This window comes from Hippopotamus amphibius, chromosome 1 (genome assembly GCF_030028045.1).
Source record: "Hippopotamus amphibius kiboko isolate mHipAmp2 chromosome 1, mHipAmp2.hap2, whole genome shotgun sequence".
Taxonomy (NCBI): Eukaryota; Metazoa; Chordata; class Mammalia; order Artiodactyla; family Hippopotamidae; genus Hippopotamus; species Hippopotamus amphibius.
Window position 1 is genome coordinate 200,194,021 of NC_080186.1, and position 27,138 is coordinate 200,221,158.

The 27,138-nt window shown below is 36.6% G+C and overlaps 2 protein-coding genes across 11 annotated transcripts in view; one reads left to right on the forward strand and one right to left on the reverse strand.

The window, feature by feature from the left end:
• Window positions 1-18,656, reverse strand: part of ARSK (arylsulfatase family member K) — a 43,592-nt gene extending 24,936 nt beyond the window's left edge. The window contains exons 1-3 of the mRNA XM_057738989.1: window positions 18,463-18,656; window positions 10,916-11,045; window positions 6,192-6,351 (exon numbers count right to left, since the gene is read on the reverse strand). Of these exons, the coding sequence (XP_057594972.1) occupies window positions 6,192-6,351; window positions 10,916-11,045; window positions 18,463-18,600 (428 nt within the window). The 5' untranslated portion in view covers window positions 18,601-18,656. The remainder of the gene's footprint in view (window positions 1-6,191; window positions 6,352-10,915; window positions 11,046-18,462) is intronic.
• Window positions 1-27,138, forward strand: part of SKIC3 (SKI3 subunit of superkiller complex) — a 164,570-nt gene that overhangs the window by 56,504 nt on the left and 80,928 nt on the right. The window contains exons 1-4 of one of the 10 annotated variants that reach the window (XM_057738936.1): window positions 18,850-18,913; window positions 22,621-22,727; window positions 23,841-23,913; window positions 25,767-25,866. The gene's annotated coding sequence lies outside the window, so the exon portion shown is untranslated. Of the gene's footprint in view, window positions 1-18,849; window positions 18,914-18,936; window positions 19,043-19,126; window positions 19,146-19,426; window positions 19,536-22,620; window positions 22,728-23,840; window positions 23,914-25,766; window positions 25,867-27,138 lie in introns of those variants that run through there. The other 9 variants (XM_057738892.1, XM_057738951.1, XM_057738941.1 and 6 more) reach the window with 9 other exon arrangements.

Consider the following 27,138-nt stretch of genomic DNA (forward strand, 5'->3'; position numbering starts at 1 on the left):
ATGCAGTGTCTAGTAGGTAGTAAGAGCTTAATAATGATAGATATAATTATTCTCTAGGTCACTTTGATCAAAGAAATTCATTTAAACTGGTTAACTTTCACGGTAATGGGGGTATGAATAACATGACATGTGAATTATTTAAAATCTCTTAGGTAACTAAAACTTGGCAAGGTAGCTCAGTTAGTTATTGGACATGGTGCATTAAGACAGCCAAGTTGTGGCTGTGACGTATCCAAGCCACCTGCCCTTGGTGGTGGGGGGGTAAGGTGGAATTTCCCTTTGTGTGGGTTTTAATGAGAGGTGAAATGGCATCGCCCGCTACAGAAGCTGAAGCGTGAGTGATAAGCCTTCTCCCTGTGACCTCAGGCAGCTGGGGAGTAGGCTAGTGACCTAGGCTCGCCCATTTGATACTTAGGTCCCGGGATTCTGAATCTTGAGGGGTTGACACAAAGACATAGGATCAGCTAGAGATGAATCAGGCAGCACTGCTCCCAGCAGCAGTGTCCTGGCCAGCCTATTCCTATGGCATAACTTTTGTGTGCTTTCAGACTGGGAGCCTTACCCAATTCCTGTTTTCTATGTCTCCAGCCTTGTTGATTCTATGAGTTACCTAAGGTTTTTTTGTTTTTGTTTTTGTTTTCATTTCTTGCTCAGGACTCAGTAGAGTATAATACAGGATCTTAGTGGGTAGTTTCTAACACTAATACTACCTTAGAAATCTTGTCATTTTGGTTAAAGGTATGGTGAAGTGTCAGCACAAAAGTATCACTCATTCAAAAAAGGCAAAAAAAGTTCATAGTTTCATGCTTTTAAGTGGATCAGTATTTTTATTTTTGCATCTACCAAAAAAAAATATTCAAAACTGCTTAAAGAATCAATTTATAGAAACGACAGTCAAGCTAGAAATAGGAAGAGGTGCTAAACTTTGGGGGATCCAGCAACTTTGTGTAGATATTCTGAGAGTTTTGCTGTCGTAATCCTCCACTTCTTCTGAGACTTGATACCTGCAAGTAACTTTACAATACTATCACAAAATAGGATCGACATTTTCTCTAGTGCAAAAGGTACTTTTAAGAGTCTGTAAGAGGTGTCAGGGGAAGGATTTGGACTTATAAAGGCATACTTTCAGAGCTTGAAAAGACTGGATTCTAATTGGAGCTTTCATATACAAAAAAGAAAGTACTTGGGTATAAAAATGAGAATTCTGAGGAAAAAACATTTTAGTCAAATGAGGCTATAAATGATCTCAGACTAAAACATACATTATAGGAATTTCAGTCTGAAGATGTTTTTTGCAAGGAAAGAGACTTTAGTTTTCAATAATTCAAACTTATGGATATTTCATAACTGAATGTTCAGTTTCTCAATATTCAGCTTTCTCACTTTGGCCTTCATTAACCATAACTCTTTATTACTTTCCAAATTTTACACAGATAAATAATATCTGTTGTGATTCTATAGAAATTCAAGTATCTCCAAGGTTTGAATACAAAAATTAAATTGTCTTGTCCTTGAAACAGTTACTTTTTGGTGTATTTTCAGGCCAATTCTAAAAGTCTAAATGCATCCTCCAATTCTTCCAACTTCCCAAGCCAGATCTCTCTATAGGTCATGGGAGGTTATTCTCAGTTTTGAAATAATTTATTCAGTCCCTATAATCTTCCTTTCCCCAAGTCTGTTTCTGCAATAATCTTTTTAAAAGTTCATTAGGAAATTTAGGAAAAAGGAGATTAGCAAAAAGGAAATAAAAATCACTAATTCTACTGCAGTGGGACAACCACTATAGTATTTTTGGTATTGTAGCTTTCCAGTTTTATCTAATGTGTATGTACGGGTGATATATGTGTGTGTGTGTATATATACACACACACACATATATTTTTTGATACATTATTTATTTATTTATTTATTTATTTATTTATTTATTTATGGCTGTGTTGGGTCTTTGTTGCTGCATGCAGGCTTTCTCTAGGTGCGGTGAGTGGGGTCTACTCTTCATTGCGGTGCAAGGGCTTCTCAGTGTGGTGGCTTCTCTTGTTGCAGAGCATGGGCTCTAGGTGCGCTTCCTTACAGGAATTCTGGTTTATCCTCCAAAAAGTTTTCACTTTCCTACTTGGCTGCATTTGTTCAGAAGTTTCTCCTTCCTGTCCTCCATCTAAGCCTACTGATGTTTTATTTCTGAGAGTTTATCAAATCTAAAACGCTATTACTGTAAAATGTACTTTTTTTGAAAAGTATATATTGTTAAAAAAAATTGCCAAGAAGACTATAACAGAATTTTGTGATCAGCAATTGTAAGAGGTACTGCAATTTCAGAGATGTTAAATTGTGAAAAAAAATTGGCACCTTAGAATAGATGAAATATAGTACTTTACAGCCTTTTCTCCCACCTCTTGAAAAAAAAAAATCTGATGTATTTGCTTCCTCCTTTAAACAGAACTCATATTTTCCCCTGTACTATGATTTTTGTAGACCTTATTTTTTTAACCTCCTCTTTAAACCATAAGTCACTTTAGCTAGGTCACATCTGGCTAATGCTAATGTTAAATTAAGAAGTGAAATCTCTACATTATTAGATATCTTTAGGCTCTTCTCAAAGTAGACTGGAATAAACTTCCACGAATGGCTAGCACTGGCAAAAGGAGGACATACACTTCATTTTGGGCAGCTAAACATAGTACCTTAAACTTTAGTAATTAAATGGAAAAAAATCCAAGAATTGTAATGAGAGTGTAGACTCAGAGCTATCACTGGTGTTTCAAGAAACTGATGTAGGATTTATGGTAGACAGTATTCTGAAGATAACCCCAGCGGCTGCTTCAGCCAAGAATTTGCTAGTCATCAGAAGTGAGGATTCTGAAATAATAAAATAATAACAACAGCAGGCTTTTTCACTATCAGAAGTCATTCTGAGAGGACTTCCTAGGTGGCGCAGTGGTAAAGAATCTGCCTGCCAATGTAGGGGACACGGGTTTGAGCCCTGCCCTGGGAAGATTCTACATGCCATGGAGCAACTAAGCCCATGCACCACAACTATTGAGCCTGTGCTCTAGAGCCCATGAGCCACAACTGCTGAGCCCATGAGCCACAACTGCTGAGCCCATGTGCCACAACTACTGAAGCCCACGCACCTAGGGCCTGTGCTCCACAACAAGAGAAGCCACTACAGTGAGGAGCCTGTGCACCACAATGAAGAATAGCCCCCGCTCGCAACAACTAGAGAAAGCCCGTGTGCAGGAACGAAGACCCAACATAGCCAATAAATAAATTAAAAGTAAATAAAAATAAATTTATTAAAAAAAAGTCATTCTGAGAATATACTCAGAATAATGCAAGCTGTTTTAGATATTGAATTTCATTAAAAAGCTTACAAAATGACCAAAGGAATGGATGTCCTTCCCCATTATAAGGAAAAGAATAAAATAAACTCCTCCTTAGTATGGAGAAAACTGATCCAAAGGCATGTCTGACCTTAGATTATAAAACTGGAGTAGATATGGACGAGATAAACACAGACTTATTCATTAGGCGGCAAGATTGAAGGGACTCTCTGGTTGCTGTTGTAGTGCTGTTGCTTTCCTCTTGGTCACTCTGGTTCTAGTTAAACACCCTGTGCTGCTGGTCTGGAGGCCAGGGGGACAAGACGAGTGGTAAGAGCAGGTCATGATTTGCTGCCCTTTGCTGCTTGCCAGGAAGCTCAAGCTTAAGAGTTTGCCACAGCAATTCTCTTATTTTGGAAGTAGGCTTTTATTTTTCGTTTGTTTCAGAGGATTAAATATTGCCTGTTGTGACATGGCTTCAGAAAAACATTAAGCTACATGAATTGAAAACATTTATGACTACAATAGTAGTAAGATGAAATGATGGGGGATTTGATTTTAGATTTCAAACTTCTAGCTAGGAAAGATAAGACAGCAGCTTGCTTAAATTTGCTGCTGATGTCATTAGAATATAAGTTCCTTGAGGCTAGAGATTTTTGTGTTTTGATCACTACTGTATTCCCATCATCTAAAAATAGTGTCTAGTGTACTGTAGGTGCCTCAGTAAGTATTTTCTGAATGGGTGTTCCATACATATGATTTAACCTTTGTAACTTTAGTAAGGATCATCTTCGTCTTAGTATTTTAAGGAATGTTACTTGATATTTATCTTCTTTAACGTACTGATCTTAGAAATCTAGTTTTTAAAATGTTTACAAAAAAATCAATTACCTCCTAGTTCTACACACTTCCAAATTAACATTTTCTTTCATTTTATTGTTTTACCCCATAGCAAAAATGATCAAAACACTGTATGAATTAAGTACACGTTTCTTTTCAATTGCTAAGAAGATACAGCAAATTTGAACCTAATCAGACCCATTATGAGCACAATACATATAATATGAGGGGGGCAGATGAATTTCAGGAGTTTACAAACCATGTAACTGTACTCCACTGAAGTCACAGAACTTTAGAAAGGAAGAATCTTTTAGAGTCATCTAGTGTGAGTTTCATTTGATGAAACTGGGATCCTAAGTAGATAAATGACTTGCCCTTGTCTTATAGTTAGTGAGTGGCATCTTAATGAGTAGTACCACCAGCACTTGTTTAACAGTTGTGTGGAAGAAACAAGTGTATAGCTCTTAAAGTTTCCAGTCTGGTGTAGTATAGTATATATAGGAAGGGACACATAGCTGGACCAGTGTCCTTAAGCTGGTACGAGAAGAAAGCATCACTTGATGTCAAAAAAAATACAGAGAATTGTAGTAATAAACTAAAGGGACTTGTAATTCTGGCTGAAAATACAAACAGGTTCAAAAATTGCTGATTTCAGTGGTAAAGGTAGCACAGAGTTATAAAAACGAGTTTTGATTTTGAGAGTCAGTCTATCAAAAACACTGAATGCACCTGTTTATGACATTTAATATTGAGAGACCTTTCTTTTTCCTCTGATACCCATCTTTAAACTTGCAGAGAAAAATCTGAAAGATAATGTGCTGTAATTCATATCACCTTTGCAGACATGCTATTAACAGCCACCTTGACCTATCCGTCAATCAGATGCCTACGTGGGTACATACAGCAAATAGTCTTGATAACTTATTTAAGTCTCCTAAGCCCTGGTGAGAGAGTGTGTAAATGAAAATATGCTACAAGCAATTATTATACTGAAAATCATCTTTGATTTCCCAAATATCAACGTTTAAGTGGCTCTTTTCCTTTTACTGATTTTAACTCTAGGTGAGACAGAATATCAATGTTTATCAAATAATAAGCTATAACTTTTTATTTCATTCATTCATTCATTCATTCATGAAACAAACATTTAATTGCGTACCTACAATTTATAGGCATTATGCTGGCAATGGGAATAATGTAATGAAAAAGAGAAACAGAGCCTGTGTACTCCAAGAATTATTATCCCACTGAGGAATAAAATTCAGATCAAATTTTTACCATCTCACACAGAGAGTGATACTGATATGGAGTACAAGGCATTCAACTCTAGATTCTTTTTATTATTGGACTGACTGAGGAAACAAAGAAAGAAAATGATTTCAAATAGAATAATATGAATAGTTGTATCTTATTTTGGATTAACCTTACTTTCCAAAAAGTAGAAGGATTTTGAAGAGAAACTGGTAAAACTCCATGAAATTAGCACATATTATTTCATTTAATGTTTACGACAAAGAAATTAAACTTCAATTAGCTTAGATAATATTCCCAAGATTATACTACAGGTTGGTAGTAAAGAGAGAAACTAGGATTCAAAAGTAGGCAATCTGATTCTAGATCTCTACTCTATGCTTGGTTGTCTAATTTTCGAGGACTGAGTAAAATGAAATTTAAAAAAAGTCACAATAGACTAAAGTTGGAGAGAACTGACAAAAGAAAGTAGCAAGAAGGTTATGGTCTTTAGAACAAATTGTAAAGTGAATAATAAAGCAGCCATTATATAACTAAAAAAAATAAATCATGGACTAAACAATTTTATAAACCTTTAAGAAGACAAAATTACTAGCATGTAAGTAATTTTAATATTTTAAGAAGATTAATGAAAGCTGAAGAGTTAGCCAAATTAACACAATCTAGGGATTAAGAGATTTAGTTTCACCTTTGTGGAGAAATAAAAGAAGTCAAAAAGGGTACATATATGTATTATAGCAGTGGGCTGCCTATTAGAATCATTGTTATTTTATTTTTTACCTGACAGAGTGATGTCCTGAAGTATAGTCCAGTTTTCCAAATTTTTGTATTCGGTAGCCATGCTTCTCCATGACGTCCATCCATGTTGTATAATTTGGATCTAAGCCCTTAAAGTTATTCCAAGATTCTGTTAAGTGAGTGAAGAGGCCACTCCACATAGCTGGTGGGGGAAATGGGATCAGTGTCAATAAAGCTTAACAGTTTGTTTTCCTGATTAAGACAATTATACCAAGATAGAAAAGAGACTACTAGTTTAGAGCTCATGCCCTGCAATAAGATATATCTGTATTAAGTGTTTTACCTAGCATTTTCGATACCTCATTTTATCAAGGGGAAAACTGAATGAGTTACTAAGCCTTAAGTGAGTCTCTGAGGCTTACAGGTTAAGTTGTTTAAGGTAAATAGATGGTATTAAATATAAAGCCTGTCTGACTTGAGTCTTCTTTCAGTCATAAAAATAATCACTATGTATTGGGTTGGCCAAGAAGTTTGTTTGGGTTTTTCCATAACCTCTTATGGAAAAATCTGAATGAATTTTTTGGCCAACCTGATGTTGTTGGTTAATTTTCCAAGTCAGTCAAATGAAGTACAGATCTTATTTCCCAAAAATCCTCAAGGATTTTCCCTATTTCTTGTCTCTATACTGGCTTACCATAAAAAACTTAAGTGTACTATGTCTTCTCTCTCATTTTCTACAGCTATCAAAGTTTATTCAATAAATCTTTTTTTTTTTTTCAAATATTAACAGACCTAAACGGAGAAAGAGACAACAACAATACAACAATACTAGGGGACTTCAATACCCCACTTTCAACAGCAGGTAGATCTTCTGGAAAATCAGTAAGGAAACACTGGACTTAACCCACATGTCAGAACAGATGGACTTAACATTTTCAGAACATTCCATCAAAAACCAACAGAAAGTACATTCTTCTCAAGTGCAAATGGAACATTCCCCAGGAAGATCATATGTTAGGCCACAAAACAAGTCTTAATAAATTTAAGAAGACTGAAATCATATCAAGCATCTTTTCTGACCACAATGATATGAAACCAGAATCAATTATAAGAAGAAAACTGGAAAATTCATAAATATTTGGAGATTAAACAACATGCTCCTGAACAACCAGTGGGCTGAAGAAGAAATCAAAAGATAAATAAAAAAATATCTTGAGACAAATGAAAATGGAAATACAACATAACAAAACAAATGGCATGCATGCATAAAAAGCAGTTCTAAGAGAGAAGTTCATGGATATAAATGCCCACATTATAAAAAAGAAATAGCTCAAATAAACAACCTAACTTTACATCTCAAGGATCTAGAAAAAGAAGAACAAACTAAGCCCAAAGTTAGTAGACTAAAGGAAATAACAAAGATCAGAGTGGAAATAGAGACTAAAAAGACAACAGAAAAGATCAATAAAACTGAATTTTTTAAAATAAAATGGACAAATCCTTAGCTAGACTTTCCAAGAAAAAAACAAGAGAACTCAAATAAAATTAAAATTAAAGAGGAGACATTACAACTGATACCACAGAAAGACAAGGATCATAAGAGACTAACTACCATGAACAACTATACCAACAAATTGGAAGAAGTGGATAAGTTCTTAGATATATAAAACCTACCAATATTGAATCATGAAGAAATAGAAAAGTTGAACAGATCAATTGAGTAAGGAGATTGAATCTGTAATCAAAAATCTCCCAATGAAGAAATGTCCAGGACTAGATGGCTTCACTGGTGAATTCTATCAAACATTTAAAGCAGAATTTAAACCAATCCTTTTCAAACTCTTCCAGAAAAGAGAAGATGAGGAAACATTTCCAAACTCATGAGGCCAGCAGTACCCTGATACCAAAACAAGACAAGGACACTACAAGAAAAGAAATTACAGGCCAAGATCTCTGATGAATATAGATGTAAAAATTATCAACAAAATATTAGCAAACCTAATTTAACAATACTTTAAAAGAATCATACATCATGATCAGTTGGAATTTAATCCAGTAAGGCAAAGATGGTTCAACATCTGCAAATCAATCAATGTGATACACGACATTAGCAAAATGAGGGATAAAAAAACATATGATCATCTCAATAGATGCAGAAAAAGCATTTGACAAAATTCAACATCCATTCATGATAAAAACTCTCGGAAAACTGGGTATAGAAGGAATATATAGAAGCCCACAGCTAATATCATATTCAACTGTAAAAAGCTAAAAGTTTTCCCTCTAAGATCAGGAACGAGACAAAGGTGCCCACTCTCACCACTCTTATTAAACATAGTTTTAGAAATCCTAGACTGAGCAGTTAGGCAAGAAAGAGAAATAAAAGACATCCAAATCATAAAAGAAGAAGTAAAATTGTCCCTATTTGCAGAAACATGATATTATATATAGAAACCATAAAGACTTTACCAAATAACTGTTAAAGCTAATCAATATGTTCAGTAAAGTTGCAGGATATAAAATCAATATTCAAAAATCAGTTGCATTTCTGTATAGTGATAAAATATCAGATAAAAAAATTACCCTAAAAATCCATTTACAATTGCATAAAAAAAAAAATACGAATAAATTTAACCAAGGAAATGAAAGGTCTATACACTAAAACTTTAAGACAATGATGACAGAAACTGAAGAAGATAAAAGTAAATGAAAAAATAGAAAGTAGCAAATATGTGATTACTTATGTGTAGTAACCTAGAATGCTAATTGAGACTAAATGCAATTTTTAGTGACGAGATATTGCTTCTTAGTGTATTTGCTGTGTCTTGTCAGATTTATCACCTTGTCTACCTGTGTGCCTTTATAATTCAATATAAGCATCCCTTCAGGGAGCCTCCTCTGCCTTGTGCAGATAGAGGTGGGAGTAAGCTACTTTTTTCTTTATGTTATCTCATTCCACTTGCTCAATAAATAAAAAATTAACAGAACTTCATACCTGCTTTCACTAATTGTTATAATTATTTCCTTAAAATCTGTTTCAGATCGTTACTGATTGCGGGTTGACTATGACACTTACCATGTGTTCAGCAGTTATGTTGGTGCTTGGGACACAAGCGTTAATAAGGCTGCAGTGTTTGGAGCTTAGCTTTGGTGGTCACCTCACTGTTGCTGATTTTTTGTGTATGGCTGTATACTGGAGACAGATTGCTAGAAGTGTTTTACGATGCATGTAGGCCTAATCTGACTGGTTCAACTCATGGAAATGTTCATATTTTCTCTAGAATATGGTGTATACCTTAAACTAATACAGTGTTATATGTCAATTATATCTCAGTAAAAATGGGAAAAAATCCTTTTCCTTTTCCCTTTTCTGTGGACACACATAGTAGGGTTGAATACTTTTCTCATCTAACAAAATGCTTTCTTTATGAGGAGTGGAAAGGGGCATTACCTGGCTTTGAATCCCAGTGATGCTAGTTACTGAATAACCTTTGATAAGTTATGTAACCTTTCAGTACTTTAGTTTTCATCTGCAAAATGGGGATAATAAAATATCTACTTTGTGAAAATGTGGGGAATTATGTAAATTAAGACATGTAAGGCAGTTAGAATATTGTCAGCACACGGTAAGAATGCAATAAGTGTTAGTTTTTATTACTATTATTCCTTCTCTTTGTTCAAACTCTCCAAAATATACTTCTTCCAGGAAAAGCATCACCTAACATTTTTGAAACCTTTAGAGTTCATTGAGCACTTTTAAAAATCCATTATCTCATTTGATGCTAGGAACAACCCTGTGAGGGACACAGCACATACAGCATTCTGTAGATAAGGAGACTGAGGGACTTGCTTGACATGGTCCATTGAAGATTGGAATCCAGTCATCGCCCCACCCTAATCCATTGCTCATTCTACTGGCTCAATAAAGAATAAAAAATTAACAAATGTGTTTTTAATATACCTGGTTCTTCATCATTGACATATCATTTATAATATAGTTTAGGTCAATCATTGGTGATTATATAGTTGATGGTGCTGAAAATGTAGGTGAAAGAACTTGCGACTCAAATCACAGAGAGTATGATATCAGGAACTTATGGACAAAAGAAAATTGTTGGGTGCTATTTATGAGTTCCAAAGGAAACAATCATAAATTAGAGGAGAAAGACAACAATCCTATCAGTAAATAGAATTTATAAAAACCTCAATTTTCCCCTATTTTTCAGTCATGGCTTAATATCACTGTTATTTTTGCCATTAAAACTATGCCTATTTGTTAAATTACTATAATAAAAGTGAAAAATTAGATTTGGGATAGAAGTGAATTGAGACTGAAGAGAAAAAATATGTAATCTGAAATAATATAGAAAAATCCAGATATATCTGAAAAGTTCTAACTACTTTGTGTATATTTGAAGTCTCCTCTTAACTCCCTATCTCTTACTGAAAATTTTCCTTGGAAATAGAACTCTTTTAGGAAATATGAGCATTTCCTAATTTGCCAGGATAGTCAAGAGATTCTTAGTCACCAGTCATAAGGGAAATGAAACAACACTTGAACTAAATACCAATTTAGGTGATAAAATTCCTACTCTTAAAAACCTCCAATACCCAATACATACCTTAAAACCCACACCACACACATTAAAATTTTTTTATTAGATGCCAAATATGATTTACTATCCTATTTTTGGATATAATCTTTTAAATTGTGAAAACATTTTCAGTGTGGGGCCGCTCCCAGTAATATTAAAGCATGCTCATACCTGCGCGTGATGGGCAGCAGATGGGAGAGTTTGTGTAGGCATTCAGAAAGGAAGTGCCATGTACTTTCATGAAGTTGATAAAAGGAAGTTTCACTACCTGACTTCCTGGATAAAATGTTAGCCTTCCATCCTGGAATAAAGAAATTTAATTAACATTGATTACATCACAAAAGAAGAAAGTAATTTCCTTTAATATTAACCATAAAATTCACAAGTAGCAAAAGACTTTAATATGATCCTAAGATCATAAAAGATAAAAACAAGTAGAGAAATTGTTATTCTCTGGTTCATAATATTGCGAATTCAATGTAGTGTGACACTTGGATCCATTTGAATGTAGTAAATAAATTGAAGGGACTTCCTGGAAAGTTTCTTTTTGGGAGATGATGGATTGATTGAACCAATATTTATTGATATTTAGTATGTGCCAGGCACCATGAAAGATCTGGAGATACAGTGGTGAATAAAAGCAGAGTCCCTGGCCTCATGAAGCTTACAGTCTAGTGGGGGAGGCAAAAAGCATGCGCATAAATAAACCAAGAATAATGTGCTTTGAAAAAAACCTAAGATACAGAATGACAAGGGAGACTACTTTGACAGAGTGAACAGGAAAGGCTTCTTAGGGAAGTGAGACCTAAAGAATGAGAAGGATGGCCATTCACATAACTTAAGGGCCTTGTAAAGTTAGAGATACCTGCAGGACTTAAGTGGAGATAACAACTAGAGAAATGAGCCTGAAGACTGGAAGAGATGTTTGGGTTGGAGATCCGCATTTTGGAATTGAATTGGGAATTGAAGAACTCTTCTTGGTAAAGAGCAAAAGGAGAAAAAAGAATGTTCCAGTCCTGGAGTTATATCTATTGTATGTTTTCAATGTAACTGTAAATAAAATACAGTTTAAAAGTGAGCCAGTACAAAATACGGGGTATACATAAATCTTTGAGATGTCTGAGATTTCCAAATGGATATATAAATTAGGTTGTAGGGTACAGACAGGAATCTGGAGCTCAGAGAAGTCTATCCTGGTGAAATAAGTCTTTAACATATTCATGGCATTGAAAAGTGTGAGACCGAAGGAAACCTTTTTAGGGAGACAGTGCAAAGAAAGGAACCCTGAGGAGTCTCAAATAAGAGAAGGAAGCATGGGAAACTGAGAAAGAATGGCCAGCCAGGGAGGAAGATATCAGGAGACTGAGTCTCATGAAAGCTGAGAGAAGACAGTGTATCACGAAAGAGGTAATAGCTGTGTTGAGAGGGTATGTAAAATAAGGCCAGGAAGTACACATTGGAATTGGTAGTATGGAGATAGTTGGTGATGTTGACAAGAGCAGTTCCAATGGAGTTGTAGGGATGGACACTTGAAGTAGACAGGGAAAAGAGAATGGGAGGTGAGACGGTGAAGAAACCTCTTCTATGTAGTTGTTTTGCAAAGAGAAATAGAAAAACGGGATGTATGTTAGTTAGCTGGAGGAGAAATGTGGGACTAAGGTCAGGCTTTTTTAAAGATGGGGAAAATTAGAACATGCTTGAATGTTGAAATAAATACCACTTCTAGCAGGAGTAATCACTGAATGCTAAGCAAATAACTCCTGATTTCCTGAATGATGAGCTAGGGAGCCCAAGACAAAAGTGCATCCTCTATGCTGATAAGAATTTTATTAAATTCATAAATTCAAACTCTCAAATTTATCCTTGTAAATCCCAAATGCCTAGATGTATTAATATTATTCCTACAATCTTTCGGACATTGGGGACAAATAAACATTTGTGGCCACTGGTTGGAATCTAGACAGTCCAGCCACCCAGGTTCATCTAGCTGGAGGCATGGAGCAGGAGGTCACATGGCAGAAGCACTGCGATGCTATATAATTCAAGTAGTGAGGCTTGGACTCCAAGTCCTGCAGGCTAGGTTCAAATGGATGTAACAACCACTGCAAATGGCTATAGCAGCATATCTATATCTCATATTAGTGATTTCTTGACTCATTTCTGTGACTGGTACAAGGACTTCATCTGCACTGAAAGCAGGTTAGAAAGCAGGGGTCTTTACAGTGCAGAGGAGCAGGGATGGGAAATGGCGGAGAGGATAACTGCCTCACTTGGGGAAGTTTCTAACATGGAATGTGTGAAAGGTGGTCCAGGTAAAAATTACTGCCTAAGATATATAAGACACTCAGTAAATATTTAGTGAATGAAATGAAATAAGTCTTTAATTCAGAGCTGTTCAGTTTGCAAAAGACAAATTTAATGTTCAAAATTCAATAGCGTATTTTTGCAAAGCTTAATAAACCTGGATTAAGTACATCAATGGAAAGGTTTGTATTTGATTAGGTTCTGAGAAAATATTTAAATTATGCTACACATATTCTCAATGTCAAAAGCATACCAATACTCCAAATAAAGATCAAAATTATTATATTATTATTAGAGAAAATATTAAACATTTCTAGAAGTTTTGTTTTTTAACTTCATGTATTTACATACTAGCAAATACTTTAAAAAATAGGCGAAAACTGGTACCACTGCTCATGGTATCAGTGGGAGGCGGTCCACATAATAATTAATTCTGAACTGAAATGGATCTTAACATGGTTAGCTGATGAAAAATACAGAGAAAATAAGTTTTGCATAGGGTGGTACTGTGGTTCACAACGGATAGTGAGTCATAGGTCAAAGTACAGTTCTATCATTCAGTTGGGAGAGAAAATGTTACAGAATGGCTTTTAGAATAACTTTCATAATTTAATAATAGCTCATTTCAGTTTTTTTCAAGGCCATTCCTACAGTTCAAACAAATACAGTAGTCTAACACTAGGCATTTAAAAAAAAGAGGCCCACTAATTGGCTTTCTGCATAAAAGTGACAGAAATGATACCAATTGCCTTAATTTTTGAATTCTGCTATTATTCTTCATTCTCATGGATCCAGGCATTTTCCCCCTTAGGATGGATGAGCTTTTTGGTAGATAATGATGTTGTGATCTGGATTGCTCCTTCTAGAACCATGACTTAGTTTTCAATTCCTCATCATTGGGCCAGGGAAAACCAGTGACGTTTAGATTTCAAGACATCATTCTAATGAAAGAATTTAACAGTACTTTTAACTGTCTGATCTATTATCAAGCAAGACTGTTTAGAGCATTCTTTTCAGATCTGCTCATCAGACTGAATGAGATCCTCACTAGACTCTGGTATACAGTCCTGTGCCCACCTCCCGCTCCTGAAACCTCACCTAAACTAAAAACAATGCAGGTGCAGGGGTGGAAGGAGGGAGGCAGAGAAGATGCTTATGCCCTTTAAGACCCAGCCAGAGGTGCTTATTTTCTCTCTTAAACCCATTTTTTAAAAAGAATGGGTTTAAGATGTAATTCACACATCATAAAACTTACCCATTTGATCTGTATAATTCAGTGTTTTTTAGTATATTCAGAGAGATGTGCAATCATCACCACAGTCGATTTTAGACCATTCCCATCAGGTATTCCTTGTATTCCTTAGCCATCACCCGCTAATCCTCCCATCTGCCCAAACCCTAAGTAACTGCTGACCTGTCTCTACTTCTTGTCTCTGTAGATGTGCTTTCTTTGGACAAATGGAATCATACAATATGTGGTCCTTTGTGAGTAGCTTCTTTTTCTTAGCATAATGACTTCTAGATTCGTCCACATTGCAGCATGTATCAGTACTGCATTTATTTTTTAATTGTTGAATAATATTACTAAATTTTATTTATCCAGTTATCAGCTGATGTATATTTGGGTTGTTTTCACTTTTTGGCAGTATTAACATTCACGTACAAGTTTTTGTGTGGATATATGTTTTTATTTCTCTTGGATATATACCTCAAAGTGGAATTGTTGGATCATAGGGTAACTCATGTTTAACATTTTAGGCATTGCTAAACTGTTTTCCAAAGTGGTTGCACCATTTTACATTCCTACCAGAAGTGTATGAGGGTTACAATTCTCCCATATTCTCGTGACTCTAGTTAATGTCTCTTTTTGATTATAGTCATCTTAGTGGATGTGAATTGGTGTCTCGTTGTGGTTTTGATTTGCATTTCCCTAATGATTAATGATGTTGAGTATCTTTTCATGTGCTTATTGACCATTTGCATATCTTCTTTGGAGAACTGTCTATTCAGATCCTTTGCCCATTTTTAATTGCCTAATCCAAAGTCACAAAGATTTACACCTATATTTTCTTCTAAGGATTTTATAGTTTTAGCTTTTATGTTTCATTCATCAATTCATTTTTAAAAAAAAATAAATTTATTTATTTATTTATTTTATTGGCTGTGTTAGGTCTTCATTGCTGCACACGGGGGCTTTCTCTAGTTGTGGCGAGTGGGGCTACTCTGCGTTGCGGTGCGCGGGCTTCCCACTGCGGTGGCCTCTCCCGTTGCAGAGCACAGGCTCTAAGCGTGTGGGCTTCAGTAGTTGTGACGCATGGGCTTAGTTGCTCCATGGCATGTGGTATCTTCCTGGGGCAGGGATTGAACCTGTGTCCCCTGCATTGGCAGGCAGATTCTTACCCACTGCGCCACCTAGGAAGTCCATCAATTCATTCTGAGTTACTTTTTGAAAATGGTGTGAGACATTTTGCATGTGGATAGTTAGTTTTCCCAGCATTATCTGCTGAAAAAGACTATTCTTTCCCCATTAAATGGTCTTTGCACCCTTATTGAAAAATCAATTGATTATAAACCTGAGAGTTTATTTCTCTACTTTCAATTCCATTCCATTGATTTATATGTCTATCTATCCTTATGCCAGTAACACTATCTTGATTACTGTAGTTTGTGGTAAGTTTTGAAAGTAGAAAGTTTAAGTTCTCCAATTTTGTTCTTCTTTTACAAGATTGCCTTGGGTATTCTGGGTCCCTTGAATATCCATATGAATTTTAGGATGGGTTTCTCTGTTTCTGCAAAAACATCATAGGGATTTTTATAGAGATTGCACTGAATCTGTAGATCAATTTGGTGATTATTAGTATATTAACAATATTAAGTCTGATTTCATAAACATGTTTAAATAGGTGTTCTTTAATTTCTTTCAACAATGTTTTGTAGTTTTTCAGAGTGTAAGAACTGAACTTCTTTGATTAGGTTTAATCCTAAGTATTTCAGTTTTTGGATGCTATTTTAATTTTTATTTAAAAAATATTTATTTGGCTGTGCCAGGTCTTTGCAGCACACAGGGTCTTTGTTGCAGCATGTGGGCACTTTAGTTGTGGCATGTGGGCACTTTAGTTGTGGCATGTGGGATCTAGTTCCCTGACCAGGGATTGAACCCAGGCCCCCTGCATTGGAAGCGCTTCCCTTCCCCACCAGGGAAGTCCCTGGATGCTATTTTTAATAGAATCGTTTTCTTAATTTTATTTTCAGTTTGTTCATAAGTCAAGTGTATAAAAATACATTTGATCTGGACTTCCCTTGTGGTCCAGTGGTTAAGACTTTGCCTTCTAATGCAGGGGGTGCGGATTCAATCCCTGGTCGGGGAGCTACGATCCCACATGCCTTGTGGCCCAAAAACCAAAACATAAAAAAGAAGCAATATTGTAACAAATTCAATAAAGACTCTAAAAATGGTCTACATAAAAAATCTTTAAAAATACAATTGATTTTTGTACATTGATCTTATACCCTACAGCCTTGCTAGACTAACTTATTAGTTCTAAAGTTATTAGTTTGTAGTAGATTCCCTATGATTTTCTTTATACAAGATTGTTAGCTGCAAATATACTTTTAATTTTTCCTTTCCAATCTAGATGACTTTTATTTCATTTTCTTGTCTAATTCCCTGTCTAGAACCTCCAGCATAATTGCAATAAACATAGTGAGAACAGATGGCCTTGTCTTGTTCCTGATCTTTGGGAGAAAACGTTGTCTTTTATACTTAAGTATACCATTAGCTGTGGATTTTTTGCAGATGTTCTTAATCAGGTTGAAAAAATTCTCTTCTATTTCAACTTGGTTGAGTGCCTTTATCATGAAAGGTTATTGAATTTTGTCAGATGCTCTTTCTGCATCTATTGATATGATCATGTGTTTTTTTGCCCTTCATTCAATTAATGTGGTCTATTACAATGACTGATTTTCAGATATTAAGCCCATCTTACATTTCAGGGATAAATCACACTTAGTCATGGTGTATAACCCTTTCTATATATTGCTGAATTTGATTTGCTTGTATTTTTTCAGGATCTTTTCTTCCATATTCATAAGATATTAGTCTGCATACAATATTTATATACACAAATATATAAAAATCTCTGTTTATGCTCTACTAAAAACATAAACCAAATTTTCAGTCATCTTCAGAAGTTTCTAGGATGTTGTGATACACCACCCAGATTCCCTTGTAGAGTGAAAGACTGCCTCCGCTGAAGAGAGCTGTCTTGCCCAAAATGATGTCCCATTCTGGGAGCATTCCACAAGTAATGGCCATCCAACATGAGAGTACAAAGGCCTGGTCTCCTACCCCAAACGGAAACAGTTCTGAAACATTATACTAGTTTGAGAACTACCCGTTAGATCAGCTGAGGCCACTACTGAGACAGTGAGAAAACTCAACTTCTCTTTGTACAGTTCTGCTTCCTTCCTTTCCCTTTGATCTCATGAACACTCCCTAATAAACCTCTTTCATATTACTCTCCAATACTGCGTTTCCTAAGTTTAGATAATCATAGAGATTTATTTAATATTCTCAGCAATATATACCTATGGGTGTATCCAGTTTATGTAACTTTAATCATCACGGGTTAATTTATGAGGAAGGCAATGCAACATAATGATTAAAAGCGCTCTTTGGTGCCACACATGCTTACCACCAGTAATCTATGTGACCACAGTAACACTCAGTCATAATAAACGAATGCTATAATTAGTAACCAAACATTTGTCCAAGCAATAGGTTTAATATCACGGATAATACTAAAAGTATCTGGTAACGTTGATAGTAGTATGCTTTTTAGTTGATGGCTTGAGAAAGTTAAAAAAGCTGTTTAAGTGTGGGACTAAACAGCAACGACAACACACACACATACACACACATACACAATCAATCGGGAATATGGGCGAGTGTCAAATTAGGTCAACTAATGAACATAAATTATCACTAACAGGATTATCAGACACCTGGCTAATAAAAATAACGTTGACCGCTGGAAAGCTAACAGGCTTATTTGTTGAGGTAGAATGTTATTTTCCCCCACAACTGAATCGAGCAGGGGTATGGACTGAAAGGCTATTAGTTGTGGTAAGATAATGTAGTGCATCGAGGTCAGCAATTAAAAAAACATTTTGCAAAGACGCTAACTGGAGTGTATCTTACTAAAGCATGTTTTATGTGTGTTATATGCATATCTATGTGGTGCACGTATGCGTGTACGGAGACTCAAGGTAAAATGCATTTCTTACTTTGCATCAGGGTAAAACATGTTTGAAAGTCTCAGATTCTGCTCCCCAAAGCCTGCAGCACAGGAAAGGCTGCGGGCCGGTCGCGGGTGTGTAGCAGGGCACCCCCTCCCCTGCCTTTCCATACTTACGAAGGAGTCGCTCACGACTAGCACCACGTTAGGCGCATCTGGCCAAGCCTGAACTGCTCCCCGCTTCTGCCCACCTGCCCCAGGAGCTGGTGCTGCCAGCGCTGAGGTTGCGACCACCGACACCCACAGCAGCAGCATCACGGGGAGCTGTTCTGGGAGCCCGGCTTCTGGGCGCTGGGCCCTCCCCCTCCCTCTAGGAAGTTCCTCCCGAGAAGGGGAGGGCGGGGATCGCAGAGATCGCAATTCGGTTTCCTTCATCCGTAGAACTACAACTCCCGTCAGGCTCGGGGAGGGCACATGCGCAAAGGAGGAATTCCCCTTTCTCAACTCACGTTTTAATCAAATACCGAGCGAACTAAAACCTAGCCATTTCCAGTCACGTGAGCGATGACTGGGAAATGCGCATGCGCTCTGATTTCAGATTTGGCATTTGTAGAAGCGTCTGTCTCAGGTTGGTTTTGGTCGCTGTCTATTTTGCAGAAGTTGGAGCCGGCAGGCAATTGAAATGTTATCTAGAGAGAGAAAGGATCAGGGGCCGAGGCTGCTTGTTCTGCGCCGAGCAAGCGTGGCTCAGTGTTAGGTGAGACCGTGAACTGGGAGAAGGTGAGGTGGCAGCGCGTCTGTCACTTAAGTTGGATCGGGCGGTTCTTTGTGGGGCCTCTGTCTGGACCGCCTAACTTACGGTATGGATGCCGTGTGGCCCCTCGAATACCTTCCTCCCAAGGATTTTTCTAGCCTGCCTCGTCCTGTTCCCAGCTTTGCCTGTGCAGTAAGGATTTATTGTGCTCTGGTGGGGTGCGGGGCGGGGCCTAGTAAGAAAGTTTCATCTTCTGGGTGGGGTTAAGGTTAGGTGCCCTTTACCTTCAGAGTGCAGAGGAGAGGAGCTGGACGGGTTCTCGGAGGAAGAAATGTTGCGCTGTGTGACGTGTTCGATTAGGTTCAGAATGCCGTTGTTTTGCTGCAGTGGTTTTGAAAGATCAGTGGTCCTCTTGACTGTTGAACTTTGGAGAAATCTGAAAGAAGCAGATTTCTGTCCCAGAGCCAAGTCCCTGATTGCATTATTATAGTTTCAGGTATGTAATTTGTGCATCGCATTAGTCGTTTTAATATTTTGGCAGGAAAAGGAGTTGTATTTATTTACATAAAATCAACTTTTGATACTAATATCTGACTGTTTTTTGCATACAGTAATTGTAAAAAGGGACAGAACTTATATATTTAATACTCATATGGTGCTTATTATGTGTTGAGTATTACACTAAGCATTTATTGAGCACCTTACAATTACAATAGTTTTACAAATATTGTAATTACAATTACAATACAAAAATTACAATTTTACAATTACAATACAGTACTTGTAAAAAGGGACAGACCTTATTTACTTAATACTCATATGGTGCTTATTATGTATTGAGTATTATGCTAAGCATTTATTGTGTGCCAGGTACTTTTACATGGAGTATTTTCTTTAATCCTCGCTTTCACCAGTTTTTCAGGTAAGAAAACTGAGACTTGGACAGGTTAAATGACTTGTCCAAGGTTACACAGGGAGCCAGTCTGAGTAGGACTTGAATTTCAGTAGTCTCTGCCCTAACTCATTACAATGCTCTAACTGCAAAACATTATGGTATTCTAGTGAACTTAATCTCTGTTAGGGAAGCAGCATTGTTAATCAGCCAGCGTGCTATAGATCTGTGGGAGCAGGCAAATATATAAATAGTCCCTGCCCTTAAGGAACTTACACTCTAGGGAAAAAAATGAAATAATAATACAGCATGAAAGGTAATACACATAGGCTTCCTCATGAGTAGGATATGTTTCAGATATTTGTTTTGAGTTAATTTGGAATGTAGAACACATTTTCCCATAGAAACAATATTGACTGACATTTAGGTTCATAAAAAATATATTTACCTTTGTGGCATAGTATTGATTATGTAAACTTTTCTCTTTATGGCCTTGTTGTCATGGGATGTGTATTCTGAGTTCCTGGTCAGGAGGACAGGAATACATCTTTTTCTTCCTCTCTCTTCCCTTGAAAGGGTCAGTGGGAGCAGGTGCTCTAGTGAGTTGGAGCAAGATGGATATTTTAGGGCCCCAGACATAAAGTGCTGGAAGAATCTAGGAGACTTCTAGTCTTATTCTCATCTGACATTCAACTTGTCGTACAATATTCCTTCCAAGTGGATTGTGCAGTCTGTACCTTTTCATCTCCAGTGATGGGAAGCACGGTTCCTTTGAGGAGCCCATTCCAGATTTGTACAGGTTTAATTGTTAAAAGTTCGTATTTTGAGCTGCAGTCAGTCTCCCTCTACTTTTCACCATTCAGTAGTCCATTTATCTTCACTTTTGCATGAATAATCTCTCCCTTTCAACAAAGCCCTTCTCACCTTCCCCACAAATAGTTTTCACCCCAGGCCTCCACCAGTTCTTTTGGGTAACTACCATGTAATTTCAGGTTGGTTTGTTATTTGATCACTCTTTTCTGAACATAAAGCATGTTTGCTAATCAGTCATTTACCCTGTCAGAAAAGCTACTTTTGAGTTGTGAGTGCGCATCTCTCTGTGTGTACATGTGTGTATATAGTGTGCTGTAGTGAGGGGAGGGCTCCATTATGTGTATGTTTAAGTCATCAGTTAAAGATATCTATGTTAGGGTTTACTTGCTTTAGTGAAATACTTAACTCTGCGGTTCAGAAGAGTCTTCAGTTGAAAATCTTGGTCTAGGTTTTGGTTCTTCATAGTTTTTTAATGTCCAAAATACCAGCAGCACCATAATCTGCCCTAAGAAAAGGAGGCTAAGTGTGCAGTTATTGACTCTGTGGAATAAATTCAGTATTATCTTCACCTGCTGTGATTCTGTGAATATTTGTCGAATATCCACAATGTACCAGATACTAGGAAATAAAAGAGAGTAATAGGAACTTTTTTTCCCAAGGAACTTTCGGTCTAGTTGTGGGAAACACACACAGACCTGTAAATTTAAGAACAATATAAAAGACAACAAAAAATACAGTTAACTGCCGAACAAAACCCCCAAACCAGAATATCCCAAGTGGTACTTTGGAGAATGCTAGTGTGCTTCACAATGTTAATTGCTGTTCATTGAAATAAATGTTCCATAGTGGGGATTCCCTGGTGGTCCAATGGTTAAACTACATGCTTTCACTCCTGAGGTTGTGGGTTCAATCCCTGGTCCAGGAACTGAGATCTCACAAGACGTGCGGCGCAGTCAAAAAAAAAAAAGTTCCATAGTAATATAAGTTTCAGAGTTGCTGGGTTAAACTGTATTTGGGTCTTTAGGGTTTCTCAGAGCCTCTAAAATGCTAACATGCACTGTGACTTTAAGAGAGTGATACATATGGTGTGTACTATTCCCAAAATTACTAGGTCATGTTTAAGCATGTTAATATTCCTTTGAATACATTTTTTGGAAATGTTAGTAGCAACATTAAGTGTTATAAGTTCAGACTAGTGTAAGATTTATCTGAGAAGGTTTTATGCTTGACACTTGAATTTGGTTTTGATTTATATGTAGCATTTGAGTAGACAGAAGCAAGTGTGGACAGACTGAATGGGAGAAGTAAAGACGTGTTGAAAGCATTGGGGAATGGTAAAAAAAAGTCATATGAGCTAATATTGGAAAGGGGATTCTTCCTTTCTCACTTTAGCAAATTGAGAATTACTGCTTTTTGACAGTGGGGAAACTAAAAACTAAATGTTTTTGAGTGGGCTTTGGAAGCTGGAAGGTTATAGTGCTTGGTAGGTGTTGGATATGTAAGGAACTCCAAAAATATATTACCTTTATTTAGGGATTTTTTGACCTGAGAGACAGAATACATCTGTATAGAACATAAAGCATCTGTTAAATTGTAGGCATTAGTCTAGTATTCGTGCAATGACTAATTTAAAGAAGATACGTGTGTTTGATGATAGCCATCTTTTGAGGAACATAGGCAAGAGGGTTACTTCTTGACAGATCAAGGAAGGAAGGAAGGAAGGATTGGGGATTTTAAATGTGTAGAGAAAGTATATAATAACCACTGTTGGTTCGGAATGGGAAAAAAAGTGGAGAAGTTGATTGAGAGGGGGGTAGGAGATGAGAACAGAACTAATAGCTATTGTGCTCAGTTATTCCGTCTATGTACATATCAGGTAAATGATGTCGTCCTTACTTTACCAATGAGGAAATAGGGTTGAAGATGAAATAAGGTGCCCGAGATCTGTGGAGACTTGGATCCAGACCCATCTTTCTTGGCTTGGTGAGTGGGTATGGCAGAAGGCAGGGGCTGACAAAATCTGGAGTATTTTGTAAGAACAGAGTTGAAACAACTGAGTAAATCAGTAAAATCAGGTTGAGTGAGGAGGATAATCATTTATAGGTGGATGGGGGCTTAAAGAAGTTAAAGTGAAATGGAGAGTCTGGCTTTAACTTTTATTTTACCTCCTCACTCCTTGTTTAACTTTTATTTTACTTTCTTAAACATTGCTAGGATCACAGTACTTTCTTTTCTTACCGGTAAGACCCTTTTCTGTGGAACTAACCCTTCTATTTAAGTATGTATATTTCTAGTGTGTGTTTTTTAGTAAACTCACTTTTTATTTCTTGTTCATCCCCACCTGCTTCACTAATTTTATTCATTTCCTAGTTCTAAAGTAGCATTTTTTCCTTTTTTATGTTATTCAGTTTTTCAAAACTGCTTCCATTCTCTCCAGGAAGCATTCTAGATTAATTTTGTTTGGCAGAATGCATTCCAGAGAAACCATCAAAAGATACTTAGAATTGTAGTCATGTAGAATTTTTGTTAGTATTTCAGATGGCTATTTAGATGGATATTTAGTATTTAAAAAATGTTTGCTCTGTTTTATTAAATTACAAACTAGTCTAATTGCATGATACAGGCAACTTTTTTTCATATTTGTAATTCCTTATGTGGCTTAGAACACGATTCACTTTAGTGTAGTTAGGTTGCAAATTGGGAGTAAACACTGCCCTTAATTGTCCTAGATTCAAAACAAGGTAGCGTAGAAGTAGGTTATATTCTCTTCTGGCTCAGTTTTTTAAGTTGAAGTCGGTGTATTTTGAGTTTCTATAATTTTTTTCTGAATCTTTCTGATTTTTTACGGAAGTTCCTTTTATCACCTTGTGGCTATGGGAACACAGTTTAGACCAATTCAGAAATTTGGAGGTTGCAATTAGTGTCTCTTTGGGAAAGAAAAAAGATGGAAAATTGTACATAATTATTTCTCATGTTTTAAATTATGAATTATGAAAATTGAACCTGAGACTGATGTATTAAAAAATACATTATATTTTGCGTTGTGTATGTCATCTTTTTTATGTGCTTAACTGTCTTATGTTTTACTTAATTTAGATGGATAAACATTTAAGGAACAATCTGAAATTCAATTTAGAAAGAAGATAAAGGTAGTGCTAATAGGTAAAAGGTAAGTGTCTAGAATGCTAAATAATAGATAATTGGAGTCTACTTTTACTTAATGATTGTTTTACTGATTCTTTTCAGAAGGAAGGCTTAATGGTGTAGGTTATTATGCCAGATTGTAGGTCATCACAAAGTACCTTTAGACTTTTGTAATTAGATTTAAAGGTATTGTTTTTTGCTTTTCTGTAATTAACTTCGTGTCATTATTGTTATTATTTTTTATTCTTCTTCTTATGTTTGCCTTGTGGAGTATTTGTATCTCCACAACTGAATGTAGCTTAAGGTTCCATAACTTTAGTTGGGGTGTGTGGGATATATCAGTTCATCTGCCTATGTTAGTTTTGAGGTATATCATTGTCCTTTGGCATGGTTGTCACTTTCTAACTTTTTTTAGATGTAGTTGTTGCTCTTTATGCTTGATACGTTGAATAAAAACCTTTTTAGGTTGGTAGTGAAAAAAAACCCTTCATTAAGTGAAAATGTGCTACATGAATACTCTTATTTAAAAAAGTTATTGAGATTGAGGAGAAAAGATGGGAGGAGAGGTATAAGGGGAAAATATGTGGGGCTGTGGAAGAATATTAAAGACACTTGTAAGAGAGTTACAGTTTTCTTTGAAGTGTTGGAAATGCTTGTGATAGAGGGAAGTATTCCAAGTAGAGGAATCTGAGGTTACGTGGAATCATTTTGGGTAGTAGGTTTTTACTCTGTGAAAGGAAAAGAGTTCGATGGTACCTAGTAGATGTTAGTGCTCCTTAAAGCTTTGTTTAGAAAATGAGTGGATAAGCCTCTTCTTCCTCCACACCAGCTCCCAAAAAAGAGGAAGACATTTTCAGGGCTAGAAAGTGGCAGATTATTTTGTCTTAAAAAAAAAAAAAATCTCCTGAAACTAATATTTATGTATATACGAGGGTGAGTAAAAAATTACCCACACTCTGGCTGTAGAATTTATTTTAATTAATTTTTAGAAAAGACAAATACATCACTTTTCAACATAATCTCCATGCTTTTCAATACACTTTGTCCATCTGTCAACAAGGGCTGAGCTGCAAGCCACAAATGCACCGCTGTTTTCACTTATTCATCAGAAATGAATCTTCATCCTTGTAGGGCTGCTTTCAGGGGACCAAACAGGTGAAAGTCCGATGCAACAAGATCAGGACTATAGGGAGGATGCTTTAACACCTCAGATTTTTTGCAGAGTGTCGACCGTGTGGGCAGAAGTGTGCGGACGTGCATTGTCGCGTAAGATCACAGCGCCCTCGGATAGCAGTCCTCTGCGTTTAATCCAAAGTTTAGGCTTCAGCTCTTTAATAAGCCTCTCATAGTAACGAACACTGTTGATTGTTGAACCTTTGAGCCATGGCTGATTTGCAAATGATTTGTCACATAATCCACTGTCATTCATCTATTGGACAGAATCATTTCACATGTACGCTCAATGTTGTCATCAGCTGTGGACGTGGACGGGCGTCCAGCTCCTTCTTGATGGCTAACACTTGTGCGACCTTCCTTGAACTTCTCTACCCATTCATACACACTTCTTTGTGACAAAACACTTTCTCCATACTGCGCACAGAGTCTTCGATAAATAATGGCACCAGGTACACCCTCAGACCACAAAAAACGAAGCACTGTACGCGGTTCTTATTTTGTGCAAATCACAAGTGGGGCATCCATTTTTGCTCGCACCACAGTTACAAATGAACTGATGTAACACATTCATGACTGCACAGCAGTGACTGGGGAGACAGTAGCCTTGAACGGAAAGCACTGATAAGACAGTGCAGCCAACAGAAGTTTTAATATAACTGGAGTGCGGATAGTTTTTGACTCATTCTTGTATACGTATTTTAGGTGAAGAGAGAGGACCTCAGTGCTAGCTTATTATGCTGAATGCGAAATCAAATGAAGAAGGAATAGGAGGATAAGAATAGAGGATTCCACTGCAGCAGAAGTAGGTGTAATTACAAGTGGAGACATACAGGGATATGGAAGGGTATCGAACATTAGAATTGGTTACCAAGAGAAGAATGGAGTTTGTCTCATATGGTCTTTAAAAATGATCTGCTTAGAAGCATTTGACAGCTCTATGTTTGCTGCTCCATTTAAGTCCAAACGTGTGTCTCATTTTCAAGGTCTTCTGTAATCTGGTGCTGTACTTTACCTGCCCAGCCTCATTTTCCCCTGTTCTCCAGCAAGTCCCTTCTGTTCCATTCTGCCTGGTTTCCTTATTGGTTCCTGCATGTGCCACACTTATTCCTATCTCTCCAACTTTGCTGATGCTATGTCTCTGACTGGACTAATTTTCCTTCTTCCCTCCATTCTCAAATCCTTTCTCCATCTAGTAACTGTTAATTACTTCACCCCACACTTCTCTGAACTTCTGTTGCACCGGCACTTGTTATCCTTAATTTAGCATTTGCTTCTTTCATGACTCATATGTCTTAGGTGTTTCTCTTGATTGAGATTGTATTCTTTAGAGCAGAGGCCTTCCTTTCTGTTTCTTTTGTGCCACAGAAGCATATAGCTTGGGAGCTGCATGTTGGGTTAGTGCTGGTTGGTTCTACTTTGTTTGGATGTGCTTTTACTCATATGTTGCGTGATAGAAGAGATGGTGATCTTTGTCCTGGAAAAGTTGCATTCTTCTGTTTTTGCTTGGTCTCATCTTGAAACTATTTTTGCTTTTTTTTTAACTGAGACATCTCTTGTTTTTTGTTTCCCTTGATGTCTCTTTTTGTCCCTTTCTGTTGGTCCAGATTAGTTGTCATCATCGTTGACATTCTCCTCCTTTTAGTCTGCAGGTTTATGTGCCAAAGATAACTTTGGTGTGAGGAATTTAAAGTGAAATTAGCATAGAAATTTGTTGCCTGCTCCAAACAAGATTTGTAGACTATTAAAAAAAAAATCCTTCTGGAGTTTGCTTCTATAAATTTATGCCAAGATAATCTCAGGTAACAGAGCAGTCTCTAAAATAAGAGCATATGTTGTATGTTGCTTTAATTGTCTAATTATTGTAACTAGGCAAAAAGTCACTTTTCTATTTAGGGAATCTTGTTTTGGCTGTAGATAGATTGATATTATGATATCTTAATTTTTATATTGTTTGAATCTAAAATTCCTTAAGTCAAAAGGATTGTTTTTTAAAAAAATTCCTTAGCTTCTGCAATTTCTTTGATCTTGTACTTCTGTCTCAACCTCTTTGGACATAAAGAACTGTTAGTGTACC